Source organism: Passer montanus, unplaced genomic scaffold, assembly GCF_014805655.1.
Source record: "Passer montanus isolate IOZ18808 unplaced genomic scaffold, ASM1480565v1 scaffold48, whole genome shotgun sequence".
NCBI classification, from domain to species: domain Eukaryota; kingdom Metazoa; phylum Chordata; class Aves; order Passeriformes; family Passeridae; genus Passer; species Passer montanus.
This window is the reverse complement of record NW_024369707.1, coordinates 2,891,763-2,916,737: the sequence shown is the minus strand read 5'-3', so window position 1 is coordinate 2,916,737 and position 24,975 is coordinate 2,891,763. Positions and strand designations below refer to the sequence as shown.

The 24,975-nt window shown below is 39.5% G+C and overlaps 1 protein-coding gene across 2 annotated transcripts; it reads right to left on the bottom strand.

Moving 5' to 3' along the window:
* Positions 1-251: 251 nt before the first annotated feature.
* GK5 (glycerol kinase 5) lies at positions 252-24,638 on the bottom strand. Of its 2 annotated transcripts, XM_039722269.1 has the most exons (16): positions 24,468-24,638; positions 23,338-23,431; positions 20,234-20,309; positions 19,720-19,813; positions 18,611-18,742; positions 17,537-17,612; positions 16,869-16,930; positions 16,708-16,781; positions 16,323-16,383; positions 15,101-15,227; positions 12,623-12,727; positions 10,177-10,262; positions 9,539-9,642; positions 8,162-8,221; positions 5,712-5,845; positions 252-4,624 (listed from the first exon to the last, which is right to left on the bottom strand). In XM_039722269.1, exons 1-16 carry the CDS (start codon positions 24,597-24,599, stop codon positions 4,488-4,490), a joined length of 1,554 nt encoding a protein of 517 aa, XP_039578203.1. In that variant the 5' UTR covers positions 24,600-24,638; the 3' UTR covers positions 252-4,487. The 2 variants fall into 2 exon arrangements, with proteins under 2 accessions (XP_039578203.1, XP_039578204.1); XM_039722270.1 differs by lacking the exon at positions 20,234-20,309 and having other exon boundaries at positions 24,468-24,604.
* Positions 24,639-24,975: the final 337 nt, after the last annotated feature.

Sequence of the window (24,975 nt, the reverse complement as noted above, 5' to 3'; positions counted from 1 at the left end):
GCAAGATATATTCACAAAGGCAATAGAAATATGCAAAGTGTTGTGTATTCTCTTGGAGCCCCCTCTACCAGGTACAACCACAACCACTAATGTGACACACGCCCTGACAGAAGTGCACAAGGCACACACTACCTTCAAAAGGAAGCAAACCAGAAGCAACCAGGTTGGCTGGTTTACTGCACTATTATTAGTTACCACAGCCAAACAAATACTTGAACCCAGCCTCAATAAAGACACTTATGCTTCACAGATCTCTTTTTGGTTCACTGGTTTATTTACTTCCTTTGCAAGAAACACTGATGAGCTGAAGTCAGATGCTGGAACTGATTATGAACATGAAAAATAGCCATTTTAACTCCCAAGGAGAGAAACAGAAGGAAGGCCACTGCTGTAGTTTGCATTTGCTTTCAACAGCAAATTGCAGACTAACTCTATATACATACCTCTATACATATATATACACACACAGAGTTGAGTTTGAAGGTGGTGAAACAATGCCCAACTTGCATGAGTGTAAGTATGCTACTTATGTAACATTCTAAACCAATACACAGTCTTTCAGAACTTGCACAAATCCCAAATTTTACCCCAGAATGAAGGCTGCATTGAAAAAAAACCCCTTAGAATTGGGTTTTTTAGACATGCTGAGGTGTGTGTTGAGCAGCTACACCTGCCCTGCAGGAAGTTCTCGTGTCGCCCTCCAGAACCTGTGTGGTGTCCCAACCCTAGAACAGCACCTTGCTCCCCCTGGCCAGTCAGACCCCTCCTGGATGCCACCTCTTCTCCCTTTCACAGTACATCACTTTTCAGTATTTGCCAGTTTTACTGCCTTCCTGCCAGCCCACAGCCCTTGCTGTGATAACCTGCACAAACATTAACCCAAAACAGGCTCCCCCTGCACCACCACCCCTTTTCTCCTGCTCAACCTGCCCCGAGTCCCCACAAAGCCTAAACCAACACACTGCCCAGCTGCTGAGTCAGAGCACTGCCATACTCCCCGACTCCCCTGCAGGACTGTCACACCTCTGTGTTTCACCAGGGGCTCACACCTTTGTACTCTTTAGCTCAGACCAGTAACTCAACCCCACCGACTGGCAGGAAGGTTCTTACCTCCTTCTCTTCAACTGAGCCTCTTGTGCTGTGCTCTGATCCTGGAAACAGTGGGACTAGATCTTGCTACTTTCTTTAACTCAGGCTTTCAGTAACTCAGTATTTAGCTTTTTTGACTTTCTCCTGACAGGAAAGCAAGTCTAAATGTTCTTGTTAAAAACAAATGAGAGCAACTGAACTAATTTTACATAAAATTAGCTGTTACAAGTACAGCAGAAAATACTGCTTAAAAAAAAAAACAGTACTCAGAAATTTTGGTCAAGTTCATTACAGTAAGCTTTTTAACACAGCTGACTTGATATTTTTTAGCTATGTAACAAAATTCATACAGCTTCTCAGTATTTTCAACTATCTGAAGACTTTATCATCTGCCCTTTGTCTTGATATACAACAATTAATGTAAAAGCAGCAAGACTCCTCCAACAATAGAGGGATTGTTACTGAGGCATAATTTTTCATGCCACATAGTCCCCACATATTTACTAGGACTGTATGTTATGAATGATCCAACTGCCAAACTGATATGAGGTTATCTACTATCAGCATGGTGGGATCTCTGAAGGCAGAATGCCCAGAGATCATTAACACATCTCAACTGAATTGCCAGTCTTCACATGGCAATGAGCTTCATTGCTGTCCAATCCCAAATACAACATAAAACCTCAACTGAATAGCTTAAAGTTACGAAACTGCAAACTAGTTAATATTTGTAATTTTGTATTGTTACCTTTACTATCAAACTCAGCTGATAGAAAATGTAAAATGGCATATACTTTCCAAACTAATGAAAACACTTGAGACAAAAAAGTTAAACAAAAAGCAGTAAAAGCTGTCATATTTTAAATAGAAGTTACTATAAGTGAGGTTCTAAAATGGTATTAATGCCCTTCTGTGCAGCAAATATTGGGACAGCACAGTACCTGTAAAAATATATCTAAAGCTTATTTCAAATCCATTATCAAATAACAGGTAGCACTTTTAGATGACATCACATTAAAGATTTCATGGGAAGATAAAATCAAATTTTTTGGTAAAAGATAAGCAAAATAGGCTTTGATCAGTAATCACATTTCTTCAAAATATCAGTTAGTCTGCACAATCCTTGGGCAATTTCATGTCACAAGCTGTGGCAAATGCTCTGATCTCCAAAGGCTGGTCCATCCTGGCAGACTTTCATACACCCCTCTTTTGTTTCAGAGCCCTATTCCCTACTTTGAACCTCTCCACAATAGAGGTCACAACTCTGCAGGCCATTTGAAAGGTTCAGCTGGCAAATATACCAAGGCCTTTCCACATCCTTAATTTGTAGTGAAGTTTCTCTCCTGTAGATTTGACACTAGTGGAAGGAAAACAGCTTGAATTCCTGCTTTAAATTAAACAGTGACAGTGGTAAAATGGTTATCCAGAGTGTGTCCTCCAGGATACCACCTGAACAAGAGGAATATGCAATGTCTTCTCCCTCTCTAGCTGTGCCATTGCCAGGGTGAAAACCATCACCACAGGAAGGTGAAGTATCAGGCACATGGTGCAGAGTTGCCTTCAGCAGAGTGATTTGAACAGAATCAGGTTCAGCTCCTGTCAGAGCACTGCAACACTGCCTGCTCAGCCCAGCCAACCCTCCAGGCTGTCAAGAGAACCTGAGTCAAGGAGCCTTCAACAAAGGGCAACAGGTGATGAGAGGCAGATGTTGATGAAACTAAACTCCCTCAGTGAGAACCAAATGTAGAATACCTCAGTGACTGAGGCACAAACTTCTGCCCAGAGTGCCAGACTTAAAGCCTTTCTGCTTAGCCTTGGAGAGAGAACCTTCTTGCTAATGAGAATTTTCTTTAGCAGTGACTTTGTGATGTCAGAGGAAAATCCCAAGCTGAATACACAGGTGTTAAAGGAAAGCAATTGTTTCAGATATTCAGTAACTGCAGAATCTTACCTTACAGCAGGAGGAGGAGTGGAGGGAATCTCTCTGAGGCACTTAATACTGGAGTCTTGGCACTACAGCCTGGCATATTACTAGAAATCACAGCAGACACACTTGCTTCTGCTCTTCATTTAAGGATTCACATTAGAGAAGGTTATGGAGAATTGGTAAGATACCCAGAGAAAAGAAAATTGCCAAGATGTAGCACAGGTTGAAGGGCAGAATGTAAGAGAAGAACACGAAAATGGCACATTAAGCTAAGGCTGACAAGTAAATGAGATGGAGGCTGAACACAGCTAGAGGAGATGCTCCAACTCAGGGTACATGATTGAAGGAAACTAAGGAAATGGTGTATGATTTGACCTTCTGTGTGTCAGCACAAGAAAATTAATTATAGTTCTTCAGCCCTCTTTAAATGGTAAGTCTGTGAACATTTCTTATCTCCAGTGTCTGTGGAACACAAATCACCCACAGCTTGAACTTGATATTATTCTGAAATTAAAATGTTTAATCATTTTACATTTTGGAAGCTGATTTACACATAATCCTGAGAAAATTACAATAATTTAACATTAGAAATAAGCAATTATATAAGGATAATTAACTACACATTTCTTTAATTATATTTTATTTGTTTAAAAAATACAAAAGTAATTTATAGCTTCAAAAATAGACTTTTTACTCCCTTTTAGTTAATAATAGTAATAGGATTTAAAAATGGCCTTGAAGATACTAACAGTACAGATATTTACAAGTTAGACAACATACCTGGAACTAGTTTTAATGTATCTGTGCTGGCCACTTCAGATAAGATTGCTTTATAAATTTTTTTAAAATTGACCTACAAGCGAGCCACAATGTATCAGCTACAAAAATCCTGGATTTTAAATGGAGTGTTAAAAGCCTATTTGCTTGTGTATTTCATCTTGATCTAGCGCACAAATAAGGCGACCACAGCGCGTGGTGTCAACCAAAAGGTGGTAACAGGCTACTACCAAAACAATGTCTTTGTACACGACTGAATTCCTCACAAGCCAGCCCCAACAATCATTTTGTTTCTTAGCAATGCCTAGGGGAGTAAATGTGCCTTTTACCCTTCCTGGATGATTAACATACCCAGGATTTTAAAGATCCAAAGGGAGGCGAGCAGTGCAAAACCATCACAGTGAGAAGAGCCCATGGGCAGTACATGGCAGCATTTGAGCAGCTGGGCCACCCAAAGGAGGTCACTGAAGGGACACAAATGCTGCAGCTGGACCACAGCTGCCACAGGGACGATGGGAAGGTTCATCACACCATGGTAAGTAATCCAGCAGCAGGGGGGGAACTGAAATACCACACAACTTATAATACACCGTCACAAATTTCAGTTATGGTTTTTTACTGTCCTGTTAATGTCAAGATGTTATAAAATACGAATTAAACAGTCTTAATTCTTCTAAAATTAAAATACCAATTTCTACCAGTGTGGTGAATGTTTCATTGCTTGCAGCCATGCATCCATAGCAGGTCTGTATTCCTCTGAATCCTTTTGGGGCTCAAACACTGCTTCTATTCGCCTTAGCTTCTTTAGTTGTTTTTTGTCTGTCCAAAATCCTATAAACAGAACATTCATTCTCCAGCTCAACTGCAAATATGTTATTTTTGAGTTGTTTTAATCTATTTCCAAGAGATCCAAAGCAGAAATACAGTAAGAAATAATGACAGCTTTTCCTTTTACTCTACCAGCAATTTTCTCAGAGGGAAGCATATTTTTAATATTGTGAAAATCCTTTCCAGTAGGATCCACTTGTTTGGAATCCTGACAACAGCGCATCTGCTTAACTGGGATGGTTTCCAAGGAACAGCTCTGGTACACTGAAGTTCCCTTAGGTTTCATCACAAAGTGCTTTTGGTTGCAGGTCCTTCTCAACAAAGAAGGGCCACAGAAACCAAGACTTAGCTGCTTTCCTACTGTCTTAAAAATTGTATCAATAGCAAGAAACAGCTGGTGTTACAGATTCCCATCAATTTATGTTATTAAATCACTCGTTTCTCAAGGGCCTCAACTTTCTTGCACTTTTAACTGCTGAATAAGTCTTACCCAAGCATATAGTTTTTACCTTCATTTGCGTTATTAACATATCAAAGCACTTCAACAAAAACATGTATTGTAGGTGCATATTAAGCAAAACCATCAACAGTTTGGAGCTTTCAGTCTGGTTAACAATATGAAACAATTCTGTGTGAGTAGAGCTGTTTTTCCTGTTAATAATTAATTTGGTACTTCCACTCCTGTGAAAGCCTCAAAGGATTAAGGCTGTGTTCACAGAGCACAGGACACAGCCTCAGTGGGAGTGACAGAGCTGCAGGTGAGCACGGTGGCTCCCTGGCCACATGGTCCATCCCCAGCCAGCAGCACTCAGGCAGCACCAGCAGGGGAAGGGATATGGAAAGTCTGAGTCAAAAAGAGGAGGGAGCAAAGACAGGGCTCACCTTTCTTCTCTAGTAATACATCCTTCTAATGGTACAGTTCAGAGGAACATAAACACTGTTTAGGTTCCCACAAAAATAGCTAAAGGAATCCTTTGGGGGGGGGTTACAGTTATTTGAAGTTGTGCCCTTTTTTATCTGATCTCTTTTCTATTGTATTTACAACATGTATTATAAAGGGGGGGGAAAAGCCTTTTTAATGTCTACATACCTGAAGCAAGGCCTGCTAGAAAAGCTGCACCAAGACTAGACATTTCCACATTTGCAGGTTTTTCTATTTTCTTATTAATTAAATCTGATGTCATCTGCATGACAAAACTATTATTACTGACACCTCCATCAGCTCTATAGGGAGAAGGAAAGAAGCAGTTAAAAAAAATGTGTTAAGTGCTTATTGCCAGCATTTCAGAAAACAACGTTTGGTATTTCACACTTATGCATAAATCTTCTTGTCACTCATGCACAAATGCATTTCCACTTTATGGGTAAATTTAGAGGACAGAACAAGGTGCCAAAAAAAAAAAAAGAAGAAAAAAGTTTATAAACTTGTAGACGAATGGTAGGCAAACAGGGACACAGGATTCTATCAAAAGCTCAGAAAGTTCTGTCTTTTAAAACTATGCATCATCTTGGCTGAAATATTAGGGTTTATAAGCAGAATTTTTACACAGTTACCACCACGTTATGAAAACAGTCAAAACCTTACACCAAACAAACTCTTTCACCTGTTCTCAGATCTGGAAAAGTACCATTTTCTTTAATACCAAATCTTTGCATTAGTTAGCTAAAATGCCTTCAGAGTTGCTTCTTTTTAAGAGGAAGTTCAGAATGAGGCTTCCATATGTCTATTTTCCTAATCTGAGACCAATTTAATGGAGAATATGAGAACTTATCAGTGATTTTTAATCATCTGAGATTTTGAAGTAACTACTCTTGCAAACAAAGTAACTCTAACAAAGAGCAATCTTTGAAATGTCCTAGGTAGGTTCGTTATGCCCTTGTACTCCAATACCAGCTGTGTATGGAGCTGATGTTCTATCAAGTGTGGTGCAGAGAAGACCCCTAGTGTTTATTGCTACAGAAAGTGTTAGGTAACAAAACTCATTAATTACAAGTGGACTAAAGCTGAGGGCTCTTTCTCTGTGCTTTCCTTGATGGTGTTGAGACAAGCAAAGAGTAATGAAACAATGCCCAGAAACCAGGAAGGAACTGTGCTTTCCTTGATGGTGTTGAGACAAGCAAAGAGTAATGAAAACAATGCCCAGAAACCAGGAAAGGAATACAGGACAACAGCTAAAAAAGAAAGGAATAAGTTTATGGGATAAAAACAACAACAAAAAATCAAAGATAATTGACAGATGCAAAAGATGTGTGGATATAAGGATGGGAAAGGAATAAGTTTATGGGATAAAAACAACAACAAAAAATCAAAGGTAATTGACAGATGCAAAAGACGTGTGGATATAAGGATGGTAGAGCAGTCTGCAACCGTACTGAGAACCCCACTGAATGTGTCTCATTATGTTTTAATTTTTAATCCACAAGCTGAATTGCTACTGATTTTAGTTAATTAATACAGGCACTATATAAAACTGCAATTTTATATACATGAATAAAAAATAACATGATCATACAATTGAAGGTTTATATTGCAATGTAAACAGAATCAGAATTCTAATGCTCCCTAGGCCACATTTTAAGAGTTTGCTCTTTTAATGTGACTTTTCAAATTTTGGATGCAAATCTCTATATTAAAAAGCTTCGTAAGTAATCAAAGTTCTGGTACTTTTCATCTTTTCATTAAACCCCTAACTCTGGCTCTTTCTTCACCTTTGCCTGCTCTCTCCCAATATGTGATGGAAAGCAGAAACTTTTACCTCCTCCCACTTCTGTACTCTTGCTTTTTTCCCACTGAGAGTCTGATTCTGACATGCCTGCCAGTCTGCTCCTCCTTTGCAGAGGCACAGGAGGGATGGGAATGCTCACCTCTGCTCCTGACTGCAGTGCCATGCTGACCCCTGGCTGCCCGAGGGAGGAATTTCATCCCAGAGCTTTCTGAGCCTCAGAGGGCTGGAGTTTCTGACAACTGGTGTGCCCAGAGAAGGTCCCTACCCAAATGTGAAATGTGGTCTTCCAGCAATGTTTAATTCAGCTAAATGTTGTACAAGCACAATCTAGGGACTGGAGTTGCCTCACTAAATTTGATATGGTTCTTCAAAGATTAAGCAAAACCAATGTCTAAAACTCATCTCCCTCTTACCCTCACAAACAGAACCAGTTTTTACCAATGTCTTAAAAAAATTGTCTGTGAAAGACCTAGCACAGAAAATGTCAGTATGAAAGAATGATGACAATGGGTAGAATGAGCTTTGTGGTAGGCATTGCTATATGCACTTAGTACTACCTGAAAACATGGATATGCCTTCTTTTTAATTTTTGTTTTAATAATTACAGCAGTTCATTACTCCCCCACTAACAACCACCAATGCCAATAGCTGTGGGTAGACTCTACTGCTGCTTCAGTTACATTAATATTTGACTTGGAAATCATCTACTTCTAAACAGCAGAATTTTTTCAGTAAGAGAAAATGCATAGTAAAGCTCAAACCTGTTTAAAATCAAACTCTCATATATCAAATTTAACAGTTACAGGGAACTTACCGAATAGTTCGAAGAGGAATGTGCACCTTCTTCACAATGATATCATAAAGCAGCTTGTTTCTTTAAAAAAATATTTTGTTGAATTAAGCATTATATATTCCATGAAGTGTTTTCAGTATTTACATAGTCAGAAAATAAATGCAAGGCAAGAAAGGCCTCAGTTCTGTCAGAACTGCTGCAATAGCTGAAAAGTTTCTAGAATGTATAAATGAAAAACGCAAACCCACTGAACCTGATGTTTGGTCTTTGTCACTGTTACAAAGGCAAAGTATGGCTAAATCATGGCTCATTCTATAGCAAGTCTCTGTAGAAGGTTCATTTTTCCCATTGAAAGTTACTGCTAGGTTTCTAGAGATGCAATTGTAGATGTAACAAGTGGCTTCGAGTGAGGAAAGTAGGCCAACAGTGCTAACTGGAGTTTATCCAGCTATTCTGTAAGGGGAGTATCTGAAGCCTTCCAGTTCGACTTTTTCCAGAAACCATTTCATTTAATGGGAGAATATCTAAACACAAAGGATCTCTACTTTTTTCTAGTTATTTGTATGCAGTATTTGAATGAGATTGATGAATTCTTAACATCCCTTAACATCCTCTTCAAGACACCCATATGTCAGTTCAGAAATTACTGCATCTTATGTTCAGGCTTACAGTGCAGAAGGAAAATCCATTAGAAACCAGTTGCAGCAGTGCTGCCCTGCTCCAGACATCTTTTCTGAGCTCTTTACAGGAGATTTTTATGCCCAAAGTGATGCCTCTAAGGCATCAAAAGCAAAGATGATGCCTACAAGGAAGGAATCACATCAGTGCTCCCTAAGTAGTCAAGCACAGTGTGAGCCAGGCTCAATCCATGCTCAGCTCCAGTCTGAGGCATGTTGGGGGTTGGCAAAGCAGTGACATACTGATGTATCAGCAGTGACATCTTTAGCCTTCACAGATCTGGAAGTTGCTATCCATTCACATCTTTCAAAACTTTTAAGAAGCTTGTTACATTGTTCTATAAAACACCAACATGTCAAACTTTTAAACAAAAGCTGATATAAAACTTTCAGCTTCAAGGACACTTTAAACACAGCTGGAGAGGACTACAGTTTCTGACAAAGTGTCAGGAGAGGAAGGACAAACAGAAAACACTTTCAAAACATGCAGAAAACAACATTATTAAGAATCTTAATGATTTTAATGACAAAAAATCTGAACTAACAAATATACACAAATGTATTTGTAAAGTGTTAAAAAAAGGAAGCAGCTAAAACTCCCTTCCAGCGTAACAGTAGTGTATTGTATAAACTGCAAAAGTCCATGTATTCATTTAACACTGCTGATCTAAATAAAAGCAAACATAAGAAAATATAATCCAGATAATTTAACAAGCAGTACCTGAAAGCTACAGACTCCAATATAGCTCGAACAAGATGGTTTCTGTTAGTGGAAGGTTTCACCCCCATGAAAGAGGCACATCGATATGGGTCATCCCCAGGAACCTGCAGAAAAGATGTCACCATGAGTTCAGTGAATAGTGTTTGTAGACTTTTGTGAAAGAAGTAAAAGAGCAAGAAAAAAATAACTTACGACAATTACAGGCAGCATAGTGAAAGAAGAAAATTGAGAACAATATGTAAGAGGTATATAGTGTTATTTTAGCTTACTCAAACAGTTTAAATTGCTTCTTTCAACAGCAAAACTTTTAAGTGACTCCTTTCAAATCAGAAAAACTAAAAAAGACTAATCCACATGACATCCCTTTAAAATACATTTAAAATGTACACCAATTGTCTAGGATAGAGCACACTCATGTTACTGATATTGCTCTTCTCTAACAAGGGGAGGAATGGCATTTAAACATTCTGATATGACAATGGCCTTCATGTATTGTGATGAGCAACAGAAAATAAGAACCTCAACAGTACAGAATAAATACTGTGATAAGATATAAATGATTACCTTTGAAAATGTAAAAATTAATTTTTAATTGGGTTATTAAAATATAATCTTGATTTTATTAATAGTATTTTTACCTGCAAACCTGGAATGAAACAAACACCTTGAGAATCAGCAGCACTCTGTGCCATTTCTGCTGTTTCATCTACATTGTTGAAAAGTTCTGTAAAGATACACAGGATGCTATTATTTCCTTCAGTTTCTTCATTTTGTCTCACTAAGAGAAAAACATCTCAGACTACTCCAGACTACTCCTTTTTTAATATTTTCAACCTGCATGTTCTAAGGGAGACAATCTCTTTTCCTGTATTTCATGTCCATCTGTCAAATCAATAATCTCAAACTATTCAGATGAAGGCTAAACTCAAAAGGATCCTCTCCTATCTGCTGTGCTGTAGCCTTTTAATCTTGAAGACATAAATGGGAATTAAGAATGATAATGGCACCTAAGAGTGCTAAAAGCTTAGTTTCATAGAACATATTTTTCCTCCATGTTGTTAGTGTCAGTCCAACAACGACCTAACTGACTAACTTACTGTCACCTAACAACTACAGAGAAAGTCCTTAATACCCATATTTTATCAGCACTCTTAGTATCTTTACAAGATACATCTTAGTATCTTTACATCACCACAAGAATGCCTCTTGGATAGACAGTGCTTTTACTCTCTGTCCAGCCAGATGACTCCTTTCATAACTCTACAGATATTCCTCTTTAGTTTGTTCTTCACCCACATCAAACTCCTGTACTAACATCCCTCTTCCACAGCTGGAACTAATGATGTCCTTATGTGGCCACATAACATGATTTTACAGAAGACTAGAGGTCCTCTGTATATGAGAGATACTGCCTTTTTCTTGTAAAAAGTGAATTTTCCTATTAAAGATAAATTAGTTTAATCTAGCTCAACTTACCTTTGAAAAACCCACCTTGGTAACTTATCAGGACTTTCAATTTAACTTTGTAACCTTTATGAGTTTGTGGGAAAACTATGGATTCTACTGTGCTCAGACTAATAAACCTATATCATGTTTTTCCCTTCTTGCTGTCTTTGCCATTACTGAATTATACATATAGTACCTCTATGCCAGCACAGAAAATCAAAAATTAAGACTGACTTCATGCTGAAATTCCACATACTACTACTTCTTAAAAATTCTTAGCAATTATAGGATTCCACTAAAAGAAGTCCAATAAACTAAGTCTGCCTTGCTGCAGAAATTACTATTTCCAAACCTTTACCACTATTGTGTCTCATCTTCATCCCTTGTTGGGCCTCACCACCCTTACTGAGGCCATTAGCTTACCTTGTGTTTTGGCCCAATTCCTTCTGCAGAGCTAAAGTTTTTCCATTCTCTAAAGCTGATAAAAGTTTCTGAATTCTGTTTCTCTGCAACAATATTTTCAGAAAATAAAGGCCTTACTTGTTACAGAGTTTAAAGTGGTTTGCCTTTTATTTATCCCATCTCTAAATTTCCCCCCTTTTTTCTTCCTATGGTAGCAACTGATCATTTTACTACTGAGAAGCTAAAAACCCTTCATACTTCTGCATAAACCAATGATATCCACTTTAAGTCCAGATAAGTTCCATATGGATAACTACCCATTTTAATTATGGAATCTGAAGTAGCAAGCTTATATATGTAGCACTGACACTTGAGTCTGCAGCATTGAACTTTGTACTGAGCTGAGTCCTTTCCTCCAAAGGCTGTTACTCTCTAGGCTCAGTCAAACGTCAAACATTGGATGAAGATGTGAGGACCAATCTGAGTCACACTTAACCCTTAGGGGCACATACATGTACACATGCATCTAAAGCTGACAGCTTCAAGAAATGTGGAATTTTGTGTGAGTTACATTTGAGGAAAACCCTTCCCCGACAGTCCAAAGTTTGAGACATTAATCACTTTTTTCTCATCCTAGTAAAAAATGTACTATATTTCTAAGTAAGCCAAGTAAATTTTGAAGTTCTAATTAGAATACTGAGAACAGTTGTTCTGTGAACAATCAGTAGGTCTGAACATCAGCTGGTAGTATTTTTTTAGGTAGTATTTTCTTAGTCGGTCATTAAACTGGAATGCAAAACTTTTTATTACAAAATAATAACAACAGCCAAAAGGCACATTACTTCCACGTGAAGCAAAAGTTACTTGCAAAGTTCTTCATGTTATTTTCATACAAATAAAACCTGTTATTAGTTATGAGATGTACAGCTCAAGACCTCTCAAAAGCAAGTGAGGAGTAAAATGTTATAGGAAAATAAAAGCCTGGTTAGGCAGGATGGTCAGAGGCAGAGACTGAAGAGGAGATGATTGTGCAAACCAAACTCCCTGCAGCAAACACCCTCAGCAGAGTGCCTGCTAAAAAGATTGTGCATTTCTGCTGTCCAAAGCATGAAGATTAATTCCTTCAATTATGAATAATAAAATCAGTAAAATGAAGTCCAGTAACACAACTATGAACCCACAGAACAGCCTCTTAAGCAGTTATGTATTTCACCCTCTATATATGACAGAAGTTACCTATATCCAGAGCCCATTTTATGGTAGTGCCGACATCTGATATAGAGCCTTCAGTTAAATACACAACTTCTTCCCCAATCTTCCAACCGATCAGAGGATAAAGACCTTCATTATTTTCCAGGAAACAAAACATTCAGTTAAAATAAACCTTTCCAGAAAAACACAGACGACTATTCCTCACAATAAACCCCCTAGAAAATGTCAATTTCTTTGTAGAATTCAAACTAAAGAAGTCACTGGTAGAGGTTAAATGTGGGTTTTTTTATATAAGAAATTGTGCGTACCTAAAAATTTATCAGTGTTTTTCTATTTAAGTCCATCCAACTTCGCCCAAGGGTTTCTAAAAAGGAAGAGAGCTTTTCCCCAAAACATAAAGCATGAAGGCTTGGCTCTCAGATGGGAAACACAAAACTGAAACAGACATACACACACAAAAAAGTAACAGGAACTTAGAGCACAGATCTTATTCACAGAAGAGGATGAAAGTGATGCAGTTTTTAATTTCATGTTTAATATGCAACACTTCTTCAAACAGAAAGCAAAAAAGAAAACAAATTTCACCTGCACTTCAGCTAGAGAAATGGCTTTTCAGGTCACAAGATAAGAACCCAAGCAGTCAGTGGTCACTGCCAACTTCACCCAATCAGGCACAGTAACTGCTGGAGTGAAGGAAGTGCCCATAACAAAGCGAAATGAGTCCCAGTGTACCTTTACAAGGACCAGAAAAGCATCAGAAGGATCTAGGGGTTCTCTCTGCTTTCTCAAAGTGACTTTGCTGATGTATTTGTTCCTCACAGAATCATCTCCACTTTGCTTGCCTGTATCCAAATGAGCTGTGTGAGAGCACCAGTGCAATTGCAGGAACTTGTCTTAGTACTGGGGCACTCAGGTGCTTACAATATAAAACAATTAGCAGCACTGATTAAAGTCTGCATTTGTCTCTTGAAATGTAATATGTATAACTCCAGATCATCTGTGCAGGTGTCCCTTGAAATCTTTATTTTTTACCAAAGGTAAAGCCACAAAAAAACCCCCAAAAAATTAATTGAGCCAAACATCCTAAAAAAGAGCAGGTAAGTAGGGACAGAGACATCCATCCATCACGTGGCCTCCCCAAAGGTGCTCACACCAGAGTCTCCAGCAGGGTAACATAATCCTACATCTAGGGAAGGGATCCCCATGACACTTGCCATGACCAGAGGTATTAAGAACCCTCACACTACCTGAGGTAGTTTTAAACCTATACAACATGATTCCATCATTGAATTGTGCTACTTTATTTTTCTTTTTTTTTTTAACTGTTATATGTAGGAGCTAAATGTAGACTAGCAACTAGAACAGCAACTAATGAATAGCTTGCACAAGGATACTGCAGGGATTCATCCTGCAGTCTTAAATACACTGTCAGCTTTAAAGATTGAACACATTACATTTCATGCCCAGGGCACTGAGAAAGTTTAACTTGTCCCACTAACCATACTCCACAACAGCCAAAGATCATAGGGAAAATAATTTTAACAAAAGTAACAGCCCAAAGCAGTAAAAGTTTCACAGCATTGCCTTAGAAGATTTGAACTCCTAGCAGAATACAATAGCTAACATTTTAACAGACTGTATATGTATTATTTCCTAAGTAAAAATATCATAATAATGACATAATTAATCAGCATAAAAAGCATTTGCATTCATAAGGAATTCAATGTCTATGCTATTCAGTTCTGACACATCTCATGTATTGGCAAGGTCCTTCAAGACTTGAGCTGGTAAAATTCTCTTTATCACACTGCTGTCCTCCTTCCCAGGCCCACTCCATTTTAAGCAGCAGACATCCTGAAATTAGTAACTCTTTAAAAATACGACAGACAGAGAGAGACTGTGTAGGCAAATTTACTTCAGTGTCATCTTCAGTGTTTGCTCTCTTGACAAATAGCTATCTCTGACAAATTACTTGACAGACCACAGATGTTCAGAATGACAAAGTTTTAAACACTAGGAACACACTGGGGAGCCCATTTTAAAATAAAACTTGTAACTTCTAATCCTGCATTATCTCAATGCATGTGCTTCAATGCTTAAGGGCTCAAGGGGAGGAACTTGCAATGATTCACTGCAACATTTTGATGTGAGAAGCCAGAGAACCAATCCCTTTTTTCTCCTATCCTGTACAATACTGCTATGAAGAACAGGTGAAGGAAAAAACAATACAGGAGGGATGCAGATAGCAGATATAATTACTAATGATGCTACTTAAGTTCTCTTCCTGAGAAGCTTGTTTTAGAATAACCAAAATTTACATTGCTAATTAAAATTTTCCACTGTCTTCTCTTCTGAAAGAACTTCCAAGCTGTTTTTCTACACTTAAAGACAGAAGGAAAAGCACAGCCCTGATCTATTCTTTTGTGTACCCTCAGCAGTAACAGCTATCAAGGAACAGCTGAAAGAATAAAATCCCCTAAAACCAAAACTTCACTGTCTTACTTCCCCGTGATGCAAAGAGATGCTCTCCAGTATTCACATTCCAGAAACCACCTGTTCCCATGGTCAGTTTAACATCTCCTGGGTGAAAGCAGCATTCTCCAAACATGGCTGACTGCTGATCAGCCACCTGTCAATCCAACAAAAACAATGGGACAAGTTAGCTACCGCCTCCCGACCTGCAATACTGGCTTTGAAAATATCTCTGTAAACACTTTGGAGTTCTGAACACCAGTAACCACTCAGGAACTGGTGCTCTCTGAGCATTCAGAGAGAACTCATTTACAATTTCTTAAGCATTTACAGGCCATTATAACAGTCAGACTTATCACTGGCATCAAATTAAACCAAGTTTCACAGTGTGAAGTATCTGTAGGACTCCTTGCAACACTGAAAAACATTATGGAAACAAAAGAAGTATTTTGGGGTTTAATATTTAACAAGGATAAATGAGGCATTTACAATCCCAGGGAACATAACAGAGTAGCTTGGCCTGAATTCCTTTTTCTCAAATAGAAAGCTGAAGTTTTGAGGTCTTGCCTTCCTTTCTCCTTGATACCCCTCCTGTACCAAATTATTCCACACTCCATTTTTCAACCATGATTATGGTTATTAAATGTATTTACTTATGTTTTTGCATTGATGAAACAGTAAATTTACAGTTAGATTTAGTCCACAGTTCTTTAAAACAAGACAAATTCATGTAAGCTAGAGGACAGTTTTCCATTTAGCTCAATTCAAGATCTTGCTCCAAATCAACACTTTAGGTTTTCTTATCCAAATTCTAACTACTGAGCAAAGAACATGCTATTTGCCACTTATTTTTAGTGAAAAACAAAAAGGGATAAAAGCTACTACAAGTGGATCTATTAACTCATACTCTTAGGTTGTTTGGTCTCACTGAAGTCAAGCCAGAAGGGACTCATGCATAACTTTACACAGAACAACTGATTTTAAGCCAAACACACATTACCAGAGCTTAGAGTCCTACATTCAGTACTTTATCATTTGGGTACACAACCTCTAGAAATCCCTTCTTGTTCCTTTCTCCTCCTTCCCCCTAAGGTTGTACACTGGGTTTTTAGAGAAAAAATTCAACAATCAATTCTATTGTAGCTAAGTCACAGAGAATCAATACAGAACACTAATGAAAGAAGCAAGTACTAAATTAAAGCCAAATAAACAGAGTATAAATACATAGACTTTAGAAAATATTTTCACTTACCACTGCCATTATTGGAATAGGTACGCCAAATATTTCAGAGTCAGTTGAACCAAAGTTGAAGCTTAAAACAAATCACAATAAAATGACCTTTCTGTTAAAATGAAATCTAGGAACATACAGCCTGGGTCTGTATCACAAATAAAAGGTAATACTACTGACTTATTTTAAGGAAAACATTAAAAATACCACTTTAGGAAACACAGTAAAAAAGTTTTGAACTTCATATACTATTCATATAAGGTATAACTACATGTAAAAATATTTTTGTGTACATGTGTATTATTTGGCCCGTCCAGAATATTTAGTATTTCTTAATTAATCATAATTAATTTAGCAATTAATTTAACAGTTATAATATTTTTTTAAATTATGCCTTTGTAGTTACCTTGTGTCTCTCACTGGTGGAAAAATAGACACTGGAATAGAAAGCAGATTACACAAAGTGGGATTCCAACATTTCTGAAATGAAATAGAAAAAGAAAAAACATCAGCAACCATCTGAGAAGCACAATAAGTAGCAACAACATTCTTTGGAACAGCACATACCGTAAAGGGTTCAAAAATGCCTGTGGAACTGGCATTTGAGTAATCTGTAGCATACACAGCACCTAGCAAGAAAAGAGAGAACAAAGTAAGATTTTTAGACATTCAAATATTTAAGAGTTTTCTTTAAACATCTCATTGACTCCTATGAAATATAAATAAAGTGTGTAAGAGCAAAATCACAATGATACAATGAGCACAGAGATTTTACCTGCTGCTCACTATACTGTGCACACATGAATTACCCAATTTCCTCTCATGAACCTGTCTAGAACAGCCAACAGCACCACAATCATAATGTGACTCCTCAGGCATTAGTGCTCAGGACTGAAACTTGTCATTCTTCCACATTTGTAACAATTCTTTGTTCTTTTGTTTTCACAGGTACTTTTCTTCCATTAAAACCAATTAGCCCCGTTAGTCCTCTTTAAATCTTATGCTCTTAGAAGGCTGACTACACTAAATAAATATTTCCCTTCCAGGCAGGCCCAAAGAATAACTTATTCAGAAGTTCTTTTTGTAAGAGGAAATACAATTTTTATCAAATATACTTTTTTTGCAATTTGTGCTTTTGTATCTGTATTCCAGGATATATAAATGAGAAGTAATGAATATAATTTCTTAGATTCCAGTGTGTTTTACTGACATTTAAGAGGAACTGTAATGTTCACCTTTAGTCAGTCTATACAGTAACCATGTGTCAACCGTTCCAAAGCAGCAGTTGTTTTTTTTGGCAGCTTCTTCAGCCTGGGAAAAAAAAATATGAAAAGAAATTTACAACTGGGTACAATAAAAGAAGAATATTTATTGATTTATTTTGTTATTTTCTTCATGATTAATCAAATGTCCTCAGAAAATAAGTCTCTGATTGTAAACTTTTCTTCCAAAAGGCTGAGTTGGCTATTTAACTAATATTATCCTACAACTTCATGCTCCTAACAGAAAATAAGAACACTTTCTTACAGCTGTTTCTAAGGAATTAATCTTCTACTGTAGGGGCATCACAGCCTTATGAAAAGAAACTTATAGTCACAATTATAACAGTGGTGAAAGAGTGGTAGATAAAGAAAACAAGGTCCTGCATGGTGAGTATTAGAGCAATGAATACAGCAACACATAGCTCAGGGCTCATTTGTGCACTAGATTAATCCAGCACAACTTATTCCATGTACATTTTCCAATTCACAAAAATGCAAAATCAATTGTGCAGTATGGTATTATTTGTGAAACTGCAAAACACTGGCATAACGCAGAGTGGAAAGGTAAGAGGTCCCATTGAAAATAAATGAAATCATCATGCACAACCAGAGGGCAAGCAGCTTTAAAACAAAGTAAAATCACTAACTGTATAAATGTATCAAGTGAAATAAGATGATTTTATTATGTTGCTTATGTATGAAGAAAGCTTTTTGCTACTATGCATTTCCAGAATGAGAGGAAAAATTTGTACAAATAGAAGTTACTATTTAGGTAGACAGGCTTTGAACATGAACATGGAAAAAAATCTGGTTCTTCTGAGAATGAACAAGACAAAACTGAAGCAATTACACCCAACAGCCACAGAGTCATGGAATGGCCTGGATTGGAAGGGACCTTAGAGAGTTCCAACTCCACAGCCATGAGCAGGGACACCTTCCACTAAACCAGGTCACTCAAAGCCCCATCCAGCCTGGCCTTGAACACCTCCAGATCACAAGCCATCATTATGACTTAAGAAACCTGTCACTTTTCCCTTTCCAGCTTACCTCATGTATGTTTTTAAAAACCCATGACAACTTCATAGAAGCTTGATGTGTTGAAAAAGTAAGAAAACTGGGTGCCAAATATCGATCATTCCCAGTCAGGAAATGAAGCACTGTAAAAATAACATGGATCACCTGTTTCAAAAGAAAACAGTTACTTAGTTTTTAATCTTGCCCTTTAAAGGTTACTGATCAAGTACCTTTCAAGGATGACAACACAGATGAAAGCTGCTGACTTTAGATTCAGAAAGCTAAAACTCCTTTAGAGAATCCTTGAGTAAGATTATATAAGGCTGTTCATATCAACAGACAGCCTTCCTGCAACACACCACAGGAAAGAGCAGCTGCTCTAAGCAAGGCAGCTTTAGCACCTTCTGCTGGAGCACTGACAGCCACTGCTCTGCATTGCCAACACTGGTCACCTCTGTGAGCACCATGCTTCATGTGGCTGACAGCATTAATCACTTATTCCAGTGGAAGTTCTCTTACAGTTGGGAGGCTCAATCATGACTTAATAGATTTACCAAAATTTAATCATTAATCAAGTTTTCACAAAAGAAGTAACTGGCAAACTCAAGAATTTTATTTCTTATTGCAACTGTGCTTTCACTTAAAGGAAAAGTAACTTCTGTTTTTGGACTTAGAGAAAAATCTTTCTCTTCTAAAGGTATGAAACACAAGCCACAAACAGCATAAAATGTACCTCCTATAGATAATCTGAGCAAAGGATACATGAAAAAAGCAAGCCAAGAAACCAAAAGCCCAAACCAAACTTCCAACCCAGACCTACCTACATCCACAATCTATGCTGTAGTGGTGTTAACATGCAATGTTTTAATATAACAGACTGAAAAATAACAAAATAAGCCTTAGACCTATAGGCATTTTTTCCCATAATAATTACTTTAGGCTACCAGTACTGAACTTTATTTCTTGGAACTATCTTCCCTGGATATTACCCAGTTAAATGTTCATTGCTCAGTAACATGATGGCCACATCACATCACCATGTGAACAGGACACTTGCAGTATTCCATGTAGTGCCCTTACTTGTCATAAAAGTTAAACACCTCTAATACATCCAAGCAGTATCTACATTAGTGCAGTTTTACCTTCAGCAGAAGGGAGTTGTTCCAGGAATTCACAAGTTCAGCACTTCTTAAGTCTTGCCAACTTATGAAATTATGAAAGGGTTTCCCTGTCCTCCTGAAAAACAGTATTTGAACGATTCAAGCTAGAGAACACAAATTGCCCAAAACATTCAACATTATCCACCATTTCCAGGACACCAATCAGGACAATAAACACTAGGTCAGTTCCTATAACAACTGCATATCCTCCTGGTGGATTTGAGGAATTATCAAATCAGCACACAGACATTTGGAGTGTCAAACTTCTCACCAGAATTAGAAATATGTATGTATTCATCTCTCCAATGGACAAAGAACAAAAAGGCCACACACTCACAATCTGTTCTGAACTGCTCTAAGGTGTGGCTGTGCAAACAGAATATGAGTGACTTGACAATTTTTACTTTTGAGTTGAACACTTCTACAGTCTGCTTCCATCCAGTCAATGAATACAAATGAATACAAGTTCATTTTAAAGAACACACAACATGCATACTTGTGCCATGTAATGAAAGTTCCTCTCTGGGTGGAGATGCCAAGACCAGCAATTTGCCTCATGTGAAGTCCTGCAGCTAAAAACCGAAAATAAATGACAATCACAAAAAAATCATTTATTTGGAGAAACAAAGAAAAATATTACTTCTTCAATATAACTATAAAACCTATGGAACACTTAGGAAAATAATAGTTTGAGAATATGAATCTCTACAAATCGTTCATCTAAGTGTTAAAGCAGTGAAATGTTAGAGAGCTCTGAGTCAGACAACTGATTCCAAAGCAGATAAGCAAACCTTTTTGCAAAAGCAGTTGTGGCACACGGGTCCTTTCACCCTCTGAAAGGCCTGTTGATACTTTATATGAACAATCCCAGAGACAAGAAGGAGACAAGAAGGCAGATTACATATCTGAAAGGCCTGTTGATACTTTATATGAACAATCCCAGAGACAAGAAGGCAGATTACATAGGCCCACATAATCAATTAAAATTTGTATTTCACATGGATGAATATGAACAAGAGCACCAACAAAAGCACCTCCACAGACTTAGGAAAAGAATTTATATAAAGAAACAAAACTAGACTGATCCTGCAGACAGTAAAGAGATAAATATGAATATACCATAATTTTTTGCATCACTTTGATAATGACATGTCTCACTTTAAATATTTCTTAAGCCATGTTTTAGAATTCCTAAGAAAGAATTTGCTTAAATCAGGTACCACTGAATGCAACAAAGTAAGTCAGAAGCACAAAAATGTACATTTGGATACACACCAATTTTGCTGTTAAACCTTACCTTCAAATAACTGTTAAAGAACATTTTTTCTAATATAGGTGTAAATAATTATATATGCCCATAGCTGTTTTCAAAGCAACTCTGATCAGCTTGCTTATTACCCTCCAGCCATACTTACAGAAGCAAAATTACATTAATCAAATACACAATAAAAAATTTTCACTTAAATTACAGACTGCCCACCCTGTCCTAAGTACTGTTACTCTGAAGGGCTCTCAATCCAGCTCCTTAAACAAATCACAAGTTAAGTAGGTCCCGCTCATACGTGTTCTCATGTTAATTTTCATGTGCAAAGTTGCTCATTTGTGTGAGCATGTCCTGCAGACTTTACACGCAGCACCCCCTCAGAGACAATTACAGAAGGGGTTTCACAGAGAAAGGGCACATCTTGTGGTACTCAACTCTAGGTGTGCTTCTGCACCTGCCCTTACACTGGGTCCTTGCATTCCTGCCAGCAGTGCTATCAACTCCTCAATCAGCTGAAAATTAAACCAGTGCTTTCGCAAGGCAACCTGCTCCACCTGCCTGCACAAGTGCTGCTGGTAGCAGGAGGGCATGGGAGGAGGACCTGGGAGTGGGGGGCCTGAAAACAGCACTATTTCTTTTTCAGGCAAAGCCACAGCTCACTAAGGACTACAGGCATGTGTTACTCCTTCCCACCTCCACAATCTGCACGGTCCTGCCACTTTCCCTGTGTCAGCTATCATACTCTCCAGACACCCACGTAAGTGGAGCTAACTTCCATTACAGACAAAAATAACTAAAGACAAACATGGATATTTTTCAGTTAAGCTGTCTTTTGGATGGAGTGCCACAGTAAGAGACAGAGTTGGGACCATGCAGGCAGAAGTTTCCACCTTTAGGTAGTAGTGAACTGCAGCAGCTCATCCACACGTGCATGGAATCATGGTCAGCTCTGCAAGCCCTGCAAACCCAAGTGTCACTGTGCTCCTTCTGCTTCCAGACAGTCATTCCTGCCCTGCTACCACACCCTCTCTTGCGTCAGCACAAACACTGGTGAAGCTCTGCTGGCATAAACAACAGGACAGTGATTCCACTCAGGAAGCTGCCCTAGACTAGGAAAACTCTGTAGAAAAGGGGTGGCACTGATTCTTTTGACAGCACTGTGAGTTATGCTTACACACCCACTTAAAAATAACTTGCCAACAATGTGTGCAGCTTGGCCACAAGGAAATATTCTCTTTTTAAAACTAGCTGAAAAGTCTTGCTTCCTGACTTGTCCCACAGAATAGAAATGAAGGAAGACAGTAAGGTCTTCAGGGGTTGAGGTGGCATTACTGTTCTTGTGACCAAACAGTTGTGGCTGCTGACAAAACAAACCAAGAGCCCAAAATAATCAGCTTCAGCTTGCACCTGGTGGTATTTACTTTCCTTGCTCCTCAGGCAGCCTTCCAAAGGAAGGGACAAGCAGTTTTGCCATGAGCCATGTTTGAAGAGAGCAGAGCAACACTGGAGACCAAGCAAGAGGGGCTGAACAGGAGGAACTGAATGAATTGAAAGAAAGAGTGCAATGTGCACACACAGGGCAAAGAGGCTGTGTCACTGTGGGAAGGCAAGCTGGGGTCCAGTTGAGAGGTTCACAGCATCAACATGGCACAGGTGATCCAGGATGGATGGCAGAATACTGGAGGGAGATTAATATGAAAGCTGTGAGAGTTGTAGAGAGTAAGAGTGAGGTTAGAGCAGCATCCAGAAAAGTGGGGGGAAAAACCCATCAGAGGTTTATCAGAAAAGGGAGTTGTATGTATTCAGTGTGTGGAGCACAAGGAATTTTTAGGCTAAAGTACTAATAGAAAAGAACAGCAATACAGGAATAGGAGGGTAAGAACCACTTAAAGTTTGAATGGGAAAAGGAGGAATATCAGGTTGCAAGGGAGCGAGCCCAGCTCTGCAGCATCCTCCATTCATTTTCACTTGCACATAGAAAGTGGTGGTAGAACAATGGGGCACTGGAAGGGGAACAAGCCTGCCCTCTGTTCCTGCACAGAGGCATCTGGAGGAACAGACACTGGGGAAGGATGCATATACAAAAAGCTGGAGCCACAAAGTGCTGGCACTGATGCATAAATCAAGTATTCACATTGCTTCTACTTCAATCCTAATGTGGCCCCAATGAAAGGAAAAAGGTAATTGAAGAACTCTAATCTACATAATGATTGAATAGGCCTTAAAGCATGTAGTCCTGTGCCCAATGATGATTTCAGTACTAGCTAAAAATAGTTCTAATATCCAAGTAACTAGCTTCACTAATTTTGATAATTTCTCAAAATTTAGGCCCTTACCTTGTACAGCCTCTTTTATTACACCAATAAATTGACTCCATAGAACTTCAGGATCTAATTCAACCCATCCAGGATGAGGATAAAGTGATTCTACCTGTTAGGGAAACACAAATATCACTATTATGATCTCTAGAAATCAGCAAATACATTTGGGTTTGAATTGTTTTATTTCATTGTTCGTTTAGTGAATGTCCTGCAAGAGTAGAAACAACAGGGTAACTTTTAAAACATTGTTCAACATGGGTGTGTGATCTCTAGAAGACCTGCTCTGTTCCAGGGAATAAAAAAGCTCAAACCCCTTGAAGTAAGGAAGTCCAAACCTCTTGGAATAAAAGAACCTGTAAAACCCCTTCCAGAGCTGCAAACAGGAAAGCAAGTGTCTCAGAAAGCCATTTCTGCTGCATTGCTTAATTCTGACGTCGATGCCTCCGAGCCTCTCAGTGCAGCACAGCAGGCCAGGGATCACCTGTCAGACGCGCTTCCAGCGTCAGGGAGTCAGCTCCACGGAGCAGCCCCTTCCATCCCCGCAATCCGTCCGATTTCTTACATTTCTCCTCGCTGCAAGCTTTTCATTGCAGTAGGTAACAGTAAAAAAAATTAATTCTGGACATTGCCTTGATCCTAAAATCACAAGCAGCACTAACCAAAAACAGCCTGAAATTCATGTTCTAAAGTTGACACCTTTCCACATAGCGCTGTTACATGATGGGACGTCCTACGCAAATCTCAGCTATGCCCTACTAACAAAAGTGACTTTGTTCAGCTAGAGATCAGACGATAAGCGACCGAAGGTAAGGTAACCGGGAAGGGTGGGAGCGGGTGAGCGCTGCGGCGGTCCCGCGGCAGTGGGGCTGTGGGTTTCCTTCCAGCCCTCGGCAGGCGCAGCCGCCCCTGTCCGCCCTGGCTCAGGGGATGCCCGCGCACCGGGAGCAGCCGAGCTGGCTGAGAGCCTCTGCGAACGCCAGCCACGCCGAGCCCCGACGGGCAACCCCGGCAGCCTCCCGGGGGCCCGCGGGTCGGAACCGCTCGGGGCAATGCGAGCACGCTCGGCCCCGCCCGGCTCCCCAGACAGGTGCTGCCCCCGGCTGCTCTCGCCGCTCGGCCCCGCTCCGCACCGGGTGCGCGCTCACCTTCCTGCAGCTGGAGCCCCTGACGGTGGCCGCCCGGTCGTACACGTGGCACTTCACCACCGTGCTGCCCACGTCCACCCCCAGCACGTACCGCGCCGGGGCGGCCCCGCTGTCGGGCTGCCCGCACGGCATCGCCCGGCCCGGCCCGGCGCGGAGTGAGGGCGGCCGAGCGGCCGCAGGGCCAGGCCGCGGCCTGCGAGCAGCGCGGGCGGTGCGGCCCCGCCCGCCGCGCCCTCAGCGAGCACGGGCCGGGCCTCGGCCGCGGGATCCCACGGACACAGCAAGAACGCGAAAGCGAAGCCTTTCGCGTTTCGGCTGTGCAGTGTCTATATAATCTACCACATGCACGTTAAAAAAAAAGGCTTTTAGTTAAACACCTTTTTGTAAAAGGCTGAATTCAGCCCCGAGCGCCGCGGGGAGAGATGCTCACGGTGCGATGCTGAGCCCCCGTGATCAGTGTCTGACCCCAACTTCTCCTCACACTAAACGAGGTATTTTTCCTCCTGGG